This window comes from Pinus tabuliformis, chromosome 1_2, assembly GCF_031772625.1.
Source record: "Pinus tabuliformis cultivar Carrire ecotype Pingquan chromosome 1_2, CPIR1, whole genome shotgun sequence".
Classification (NCBI taxonomy): domain Eukaryota; kingdom Viridiplantae; phylum Streptophyta; class Pinopsida; order Pinales; family Pinaceae; genus Pinus; species Pinus tabuliformis.
Window position 1 is genome coordinate 737,723,425 of NC_142298.1, and position 9,801 is coordinate 737,733,225.

The 9,801-nt window shown below is 31.5% G+C and overlaps 1 protein-coding gene across 1 annotated transcript; it reads right to left on the bottom strand.

Annotated features, from left to right (window-relative positions):
- Positions 1-4,543: 4,543 nt before the first annotated feature.
- LOC149207881 (putative fatty acyl-CoA reductase 4) lies at positions 4,544-9,170 on the bottom strand. The gene is made up of 10 exons (XM_089393959.1): positions 8,746-9,170; positions 8,553-8,656; positions 8,268-8,473; positions 7,149-7,249; positions 6,758-7,007; positions 6,514-6,675; positions 6,320-6,398; positions 5,468-5,734; positions 4,919-5,100; positions 4,544-4,805 (listed from the first exon to the last, which is right to left on the bottom strand). Exons 1-10 carry the CDS (start codon positions 8,819-8,821, stop codon positions 4,658-4,660), a joined length of 1,575 nt encoding a protein of 524 aa, XP_089250085.1. The 5' UTR covers positions 8,822-9,170; the 3' UTR covers positions 4,544-4,657.
- Positions 9,171-9,801: the final 631 nt, after the last annotated feature.

The window sequence follows — 9,801 nt, forward strand, 5'->3', positions numbered from 1 at the left end:
ATGAACATAAAGTATGCAAACTTGTGAAATCCTTGTATGGCATAAAACAAGAACCAAAAGCCTAGTATGAAAAACTAACTGAGCATCTTCTGAAACTCAATTTCAAACATTATGATCTTGATGATGCAACTTTATTTGTCAAGAAAGTTGGCAAAACGGTTTTATATCTTGTGGTATATGTAGATGATCTTTTGATGATAGGGAACAATGAAAGCTACATTGCATCCATAAAGAAGGAATTGAGGAAAGGTTTTGAAATGACTTATTTGGACTATGTTCATTACTATCTTGGTATTGAAGTAACTCAACATTCGAAGTCCATATTCCTTTCTCAAAAGAAGTACATTGGAGATATGTTGAACAGGTTTGGCATGACAGAATGCAATCCTCTTACTACTCCAATGGAACAAAACTTAAAGCTTACATCCATTGAAGGAAAAGAATTTGAAGATGCAACAAAGTATAGACAGCGTGTAGGAAGTCTCAACTACCTAACTACTACCAGACCAAACATTTCGTTTGTTGTTGGAATCCTCTCCAGGTTTATGCAAAAGCCTTGTGAGGGACATTGGTCTACTACAAAAAGAGTTCTAAGGTACTTGAAGGGAACTCAAGACTTTGGAATCAAGTATGCACAGGTGGACGACTTCAGCTTGATTGGATACTTTGATTCAGACTTCGATGGAGACAAAGAAACTATGGTATCTACTTCAGGTTATGCTATGAGCCTTGGATCAGGAGCTGTCTCTTGGAGATCACGTAAACAGTTAGTTCCAACATATTCCACAATAGAGGCAGAATATATGGCAGCAGCTGAGGCAACAAAAGAAATTGTGTGGCTCAGGAAAATTCTTGAAGATTTGTAGGTAAAACAATTACAATCGACTCCACTCATGATTGACAATTCCTTAGCAATAAAGTTGGCCAAGAACCCAAAGTTCCATGATCGAATGAAAAACATCAATACTAAATATCATCTGATTCGACATCATGTTGAGGCAAAAACAATCAATCTCCGCCATTGTTCCACTAATGAGCAAATTGCAGACATCTTCACCAAAGCGCTTGGAAGAGAAAAGCTTGAAAGATTCAGAATGATGGTTGGACTCACCAACATTCCTTCAAATTAAGGGGGGAATGTTGACACCTAATCATCAGGATTGGGTGAATAACTGAAATTGATGTAAATAAATAATATAAAATATGAATAGTCACCAGGAGATGAAATGAACAGTCTCTCCCTCATGTATATAATAAAGACCAACCTGAATGAATATCAATGAATTGATTTGAGGAGTTACCTTTTAGTGTGACATATCTATATATCTATATCTATATCTATATATATATAGATATAAATAATATGATTCAACAATAAATTTAAAATTTTATTGATCTTTATATTTCTTCCATAAAAAAATTATAAGGTGAATAACATTAAATCTTATATATTAGCAATGATATTTTTTTGTTTAGAATAAATAGAAAATTAAAAAAAAAAAAATCTATTGTGTTTTTTTTTTAATTTAGGTAGAAAATGATTTATAATACATGCAAATTAATTTTTAAATTAATTATTTCTATTATAAAATGATTAACATTAAAATTAATTATAATTTTACAATAATATAATTTAAACTTTAAAATAAAAAATAAATCATATTATTCTATAATTGTGTTTTAATCATTTATCAAACTTTTTTTCCAACTTATTTTTAATCTTATATGGATTAAATATAACTATAAAATAATAATGAAAACATGTTTCACCCGAAATTTATCAAACTTGTAATGGTATAGTTTATTATTTTAGGGCTTCACATTTAATAGAGAACATACGAACATCCCTAAAGAAAAAGAAGTGGGATATGGTGTTTTGTTATTAGTTTAGAAGGAGTTTTTTTTAATTATTCAATTTTATATTAAACTTCACCAATCGTATCAAAAATAAAAAGCCCATTACAAAGTGAAAAAATGCTTTTTTTTTATTTTAATGTTAAATTTTTTATTTTATAATAGTTTTAAATGTTATGACATATTTTGTATTTTTAAAAAAAATTATTTAAAACTTTTTATTATTATTTATTTTTAAATATTTATAAAAATTATGATTTTAAAGATTGAAAATTAATTACTCAACAGAATTTCAATAGTATTAAAATGAAGTGTTAGGTATAAAATTCAAATTTTTTTGATTTAATTGTGTTTTAGAAAACAATATATATACAGTTAAGAGTTATAATAATAATTATAACTGTCCATTCCATATATATATATAACAATTTTATATCTATAAAACAAATATTTCTTGAAAAAGACCTAGAAACTGTTTCATATACACTTTCTTTAATTATATATATATATATATATATATATATATATATATATATATATATATATAATATATATATATATATATATATATATATATATATATATATATAAAATTATAATATTTATTTTTTTAAATTGAAGAAATTATTTATAATAAATATTTTAAAATTAATATAGAGTAATTTTATAAATTATCTCTATATAATTATAAGTCATGTTGTTTGTTCACTCATTTCATTAAAATAAAGATTTCCAGTAACAAAGTTAAGGATTCTTGCCGCTATTATAAATTTTAAACTAAATATCTAAGATACAAGCAATTTTGAAAAACATGAACTTGATTAAAAAAAAAATTGAAATAAAAAGGTGATAGATGGTGGCCTTTTTCAAAGCTAGGTTGGTTGGGACCTATTCCTAGCTCTCAATCTCCATGTCCTCAAACTGTTGATACGTAATATCTTTTTTAACTACCCGTGGCCTAAATTCAAAGGTTGGAAGGCATTGATTGCGTATCTTTGAGCAAGTTGACTATCGCATTCCGTAACATATGGAATTCAATTTCAAGGGTGGAAATTTGTTGTATCAATGTACTCATAATAGAGGTAGAATAAGGCAGTTGTTTATAACGTGACTTTTTGAAAGTCTTTCCGCCGGGTTTTTCCAGTCGAAATCCGGCAGGAATTTATTGGAATCGCAAGTTTGATAGCTAGTTTCTGCACAATGAAAGTGTCCCAGGGGTTTTCGAGGGTGCTGAATCCAAATATGCAGTTAAAAAACCATTTTAACTGCAACAAATCAAGATTTAACCTCAATTTCTTCCGCCGGATTCCATCACGGGAATCTCCAAAAAGTCGCATTATAGACAACTCCTAGAATAAGGAATAATCTTATGTGAATTTTGGTTATTAACTTTTTGAGGTGCAAAATATATGGAAGTTTTGTTAAGTTAGATTATTTTTTTATTGGTTTAGAGAATTTTAATTATTACTTATATATTATGAGAAATAGATTTATGTTAATTTTGGTTATTAAGCGACAAAAATATAAAGTTTAGTTTTGTTTGTTTTTGTTTTTTATTATTAAATAATTTTTTTTTTTTTGGATTTAGAGAATTATTATTATTCTATGTTGTTTGTTAATATTGTTAATGTTAACTTAAAACTAAATAACTAGATTAGAATAAATTTTTTTAATTTAATAAGTTAATAAATCTATAAATTCACTCCCAAAATATTTTAAAGAGATTAAAATTCAATATAGAACTACAGAAGGAAAACAACAAAACTATCCCATCTAAAAAAACCTTCACTGAAAATTTAACTAAAAATACTTGAAAATCATAAGCAAACAATGAAAATACCAAAAACAATTCACAAAACACTATGAAACAATTTTCCATAACCCTTTTAAGATCATGTTTAACAATTCTCCATAATTCCATCTTACAAATCCCCATTGTGCCCTAAACTCAAATATAAGGAGAAATGGGATGTTTTTATTTTTATGTGTCCATTATAAATAAGATAAATACAAAATAAGTGATAATTCCGTCTTACAAATCCTCAATGTGCCCTAAACTCAAATATAAAGAGAAATGAGATGCCTTTATTTTTATGTGTGTCTATTATAAATAAGATGAATACAACATAAGTGATTGATATGAATAAGATTGATAACTGGTAAAAAAATATATAGGCTAAGAATAATGAGATATAAATTTGATTCCTCTCAATAAAAAAAATTAATTAACTTCAAGTTCTAATAGTGTGAATGTGGAGAATGTTTTCCTTCTCTTACTAAATTTCAAAAATTAATGAGACAAACATTTCAAGTTCTAATAATGTGAATGCTAAAAATGTTTTTTTATTTAAATCTAATGTAATGTGATAAAACTCAATTGAATAATTTTTTTTCAATAAATCTAATAATATTTATAAAAAAATAAAAAATTTAATTATATAAATAAAATAAAATAAAATAAAATATAAATTTAAAAAAAAAATCTATTTGTTATCTATATATAAACATTTTACTATTTACCATCGAGACTAACACATAAATATAAATCAAGACAACAATATACAAATATTTAATATATATATATATATATATATAATTGTTAATTACCAACTAAACAGCCATCGCATTGACCTAAACTCAAAACAATAGTATTATAATATTTAAAAATATTACCATATACTTTGGAAATGAAAATATATTCCATAAGCAAGATTGAATTATCTTATTTATCTCAAAGATATGTCCTTGTTGACAAGCCATAGAATAAAATAGAACCGTTTACAAGCTTTCCAAGTACAATCTGTCACTTGAGGACGTACTTGACTAGTCCAGGGATATGAATCTTCGAGTAGTAATGGGGCCAATCAATGCATTTGACATCGAAGTTGAACGCCATCCTGTCTTCCTCCGAAATCTTGCTCAACAAGCCTTCGGTGTTTGTTATGTCGAACCTGGTAGTGATCACAGTTTCAGTTAAGCCAGCAGACTAAAAAATTGAAAATAATTTAAGAAAAGCAGTATGTTGCAGTACAAAGAGTTAAAGATAAATATATCATGGCACTACCTTCCCTGAAAGAAGGCGTAAGGCTCGTACAACTCTGCTAAATACATGACTTTGTTGTAATTACGAAGCATTTCATTGTAACGTTCAGTGAAATTCATGTTGTAACGTTCTGTGAAATTCATGTTGTAACGTTCTGTGAACATCATGATGTAACACAGGATTTTGTTCACTGCCCCAACTACCTGTTTTTGAACAACAGCACCAACAGATTAAGCATTAAAATTAAGCATTAAAATTAAATTGGATAAAAATTATATGATTAGATGCCAGATTTTTGTGATTTATATTGACATTATTAAGAATTTGGTAGAAGTTTCGAACCAACTAATATAGTTTACTTTATTGTGAGAATGAAGCACATTGGTTGGTTCGAAACATACCAAATTCATAATGATGTAATTATTCAGAAAAATATTTGTCTAAAAAATCATATTATCAGAGTTTAGTGGAAACTATTTAATATGATTTATCCTCATAATAAAATGAAAACCCAGATCTTGATATCACATTAAAAAATAACGTTTAAAATAAATATTGAAGAGCAATTGCCTGGAGAGGTGCTTTGTAATATAGATTCATGTATCTGCGAAAGCTCTCCATGCTCTTTAGAAAGGGAAACTCTTTCACGTGAATTACGTTTCCTTCTTTGTCCAGACACGGGTGCTGCGAAAAATACTTATATGCCTCATCCCTTACTACTGGGTACAGTAATGGATTTCCAACAGATGATGCGGAGTGATAAATAAAAAGACCGTTTTCGCAGGCATGTGTGGCCATAGCTACTATCATCGCGTTTACTACCAGATCTGCTGGAATCTGTTCCCCATCAAACAAATAATATCAGTTAACGTTCAAAAGCTTTTTATTAGTCAAGAACAATCATATTTATTTTGGGACAAGTATAGGTAATGGATTTTGGAAGGAACTGAAATGCTAAGCTGTTCATATTGGAATGAAGAGGCTGTTTTCACACACCATTTTAAGATAGCTATTATCTAGGGATGAAGGGGACGGTTGAATTATGTCGATTGAGATTTAGGGAATATTTTAGAATTTGATGGTCAGGAGAAGGGTTAAACCGGGGTCAAACAGTTGATGTCTTTTTTGACCATCAGATTCTAGGATATTCTTGAAATCTGCAATGCAATCTGAAATAAAGATACCCCAAGAAGACTGTTTTTGCACACTATTTTTATTAACTTACTATATAGTGCTTAACAGATAAGATAAAAAACAAGTAAACTAATTATTAACTTACTATATAATACTTTAAATAATGTTTAATAGCAATATCATAGAACAAAAAAAAATAATAATAAAAACAAAGGCCATGTCTCAAATATTGCCAGAAGGAAAGAAAATTTAGAAATAGTAGCAAAATAATTCTGTATGACTGACCACGTCTAAGATGAGTTCTGGATCAGCTAAGAAGTATGAGATTCGTCCTTTTCCGTATCTGACTATCAGAGTGTCAATAGTTCTGTATTGCATTCCAAAAAAAACCATATGATCAGTGTGAATAACTTTTTGAAACTAATTCTGAAAACATTATTGTTTCAGCATGTTAGCCATATTCGATTGATATTGATGGTGACCTGGTGCCTTCCATCCAGCCAGGGAAGGGCTCTGCCAAAGTACTTTCAATAATGGTCGGTCGGAGGATGACCACTGGAAGATTTCCCCTCGCTTTCTCTATTAGCATTTCTCCCATAGCTTTGGTAAATGAGTATGTATTTGGCCACCCAAACGTTCTTGCCCTGCTCAGATATCCAGCATTAATGTACCTAACTATATATATATTCAGAATCATATCTAGAAGTTCAAAGGGTCAGCACTAACCTTTTCAAACCCAATTCTATGAGATGCTCGGCTTCGGTATCTTTGACAGAACCTTTGCTTTCAGTTGTAGTAGTTGAGGAGTTCATATGTATCTTCGCTACTGTTTTCTCTATTAATCCAAATTCTTCCTCAATATCTAAACGGAGAGGTGTACTGCTTTCGTCCTCAGAGCCATTGTCAGTCGTTACAGTTTCTAGAATCTTCACTGGCCTCTCTGTTATTTTTCCACTTCCACGTCCGGCAACGTAAGCTTTTGTGCATTAAGAAATATCAGTCAGCGTAGTTTCAGATGGATATTCATATATATATATATATGTAACTTGTTCACGATTATCTGTTCTATTTATAATTTTAGTAAAGTTTCGGGTCGGATCTGAATTTGTCTACTTACCGGTGGAGACATGCAGGAGGATTTGGAGTTTACGACATCGTTTGGCGAATTCCACAATATTCTTTGCTCCCTTTGTGTTGACATTTAGAGAAATATCATATCTACATTTTGCAAGAACATTTGGTTGAAGATACGCTTTATAAACACTTTCTTATAATAAACATAACTAAGTAGCTAGGTTTATAAACGCTTTCCTATAATCGACATAACTAAGTAGCTAGGTAGAGTGTCACTTAATTGGTCATCAATTTGATGTGAAATTGTGCAAAATCAAGATATTTAAGGTTGAATTCTTGTTTTAATCTTGAGAGGACCAGTCAACTTATGTAGATTGCAGTTGAAATATGAATCCACATGTGCCTGAGGAGGACAGGTCATAGGCCTCAGATGTAAAGTGGTAGCGGCAATCAATATAAAGATGCAGTCACACTCTGTGATGCAATCTGAATCCACATAAAGATGCCTGAGCAAGACAGATTGTAGGCCCCAACTGTATAATGGTAGAGGAGGACAGGTTGTAGGCCTCAACAGTATAGTGGTAGTGCCCATCTACATAAAAATGAGTGAGGACAGGTACAGGTTGTAGGCCTCAGTCGGAATCTGAATCCATATAAAGATGTCTGAGGAAGACAAGTTGTAGGCCTAGCTGTATAGTGGTAGCACTCAGATTCTGGAATGTAATCTGAAACCACATAAAGATGCCCGAGGAGGATAAGCCGTAGGCCTTAGATGTACAGTGGTAGGGGCAATCTACATAAATATGCAGTTAGATTTTGGGATGGAATCTGAATCCACATAAAAATGTCTGAGGAAGACAAGTCGTAGGCCCCAGCGATATGTGCTAATGGCAATAGACATAAAAATTCTCATAAGTATAGTGGTAATGACAATGAAGATTCAGATGAGGAGTACAATTGGTAGCCCCCAGAGATATAATGGTAGAGGGAAACTCTAGACTGACCTAGTTGTTAGGGTCGAGAGGTAGAAAAAACTCTACACTAACCTAGTTACTCATTCCTCAAGCTTAAAAAGGACAAATAAATAAAATAAACAACTAGGTATGAGAAACTAAAGAAACCTAAATAAAATAAAGAACTAGGTATGAGAAACTAAAGAAACCTGTCATCAAGCACTGTGCTTGCTGCATTATTTACAATGGCGTCCAGATTTTCCCAGAGGTATTCCCTGGTACTCTCTGAATCAACTCCAAGACTATCATCTGCTGCAATGTCTCCAACTAGTGGAACAATTTTCTGGATTACGAAGCTTTCGAATTTGTCACCATATTGCTCCCTCAAAGTCTTGAACAACTCCAATTTCATAACCTGCAGGAAGAGTAGAAACTAATTAGCTTAGTGGGAGGATATATCTTCGAGCAAGAAGCTCAGTACTGCGATTTCTTACTTCGTTTTTAAAACGGAGTCTCGCAGATGCCACATCTTTCGCTCTTAACAAAACAAAAATGCGCTTAATGCCAGGCTGCGTACGTAAGATTTTCTCCAGAAAAACTGCGCCAAGGTAAACAGCAATTAGCTTTATTATCGTGATAAACAAAATCACATGTTTAAGTAAAAATGCGCAATAACGTTTATAATACTTTTTCCAAGGAAACCAGTCGATCCCGACACTAATATGTTCTTGTCATTGAGAAACCCTAGAACGTTTGAAGCCATCGATTCCTCTGTTCTTTCAGAGATCTGACCCTGTGCTCTGATAAATCTGACCTTTCAAGTTACCACTAACTGCAGATGTTATGCGTGGATCATACATACGCTACAAGCCTTTTTATATGTTTCATCAGCTGCTTTAAACTAAAGTAGATGCAGTGCCAACTGCAGTAGGCCGATAAAATAGGGGAATTCGCAATTTCTGATCTTTTCCCTTTCAAGAAAAATATTGTTCTGGCAATAAACAATATGGTGCAATCGCCATTGCAGTGCGCAGAAAGAGTCCACAATGACCTAATGGGATGCAGGGAATATTAACAAATTGAAGTGCGTCACTCAATTAATGTATCTCACCTCGGGAACATTAACAAATTTCAATGCATTAATCAAATTAATGTCTCTCACCTATTCACAACCAGAAACTGTCCACGCTGAATCTTATTAAGTAAAAGTCCGCGGACATGACATGTGTGTTTAATGTTCACAACTGTTATATTCCCGACGTAGGTAGGTCTGCGCCATCCCAATGGACTTTGAGCATGGTGTTAATTGTTGTACATCTTTTGTCAGTTTGAGGTCTCCATTTCAGAACACATATTGAAAATAGTCTCTTTTATGAAGAACCTTTGAACCACACAAATTGCAATTCTGGGAAATATACCAAATACAATTTTGAACCACTTAAAGTGATCCAAAACAGGAATGGCAAAATCAATACAACAACAATCACCTTAAAGTGATCCAAAACAAGAATGGCAAAATCAATACAACAACAATCACCTTAAAGTAATCCAAAACAAGAATGCCAAAATCAATACAACAACAATCTTAAAAGTTATGATCACAAAGAAGATGCCAAAATCAATACTGTGAAGACAATTCATACAGCGCCCATGCATCTAGCTTCAATAATAACAGCATGTAGATTTCTCCTCTGGATACCTAATCCACAACACTTAAATGGCCATGTGCTCATTGATATCATC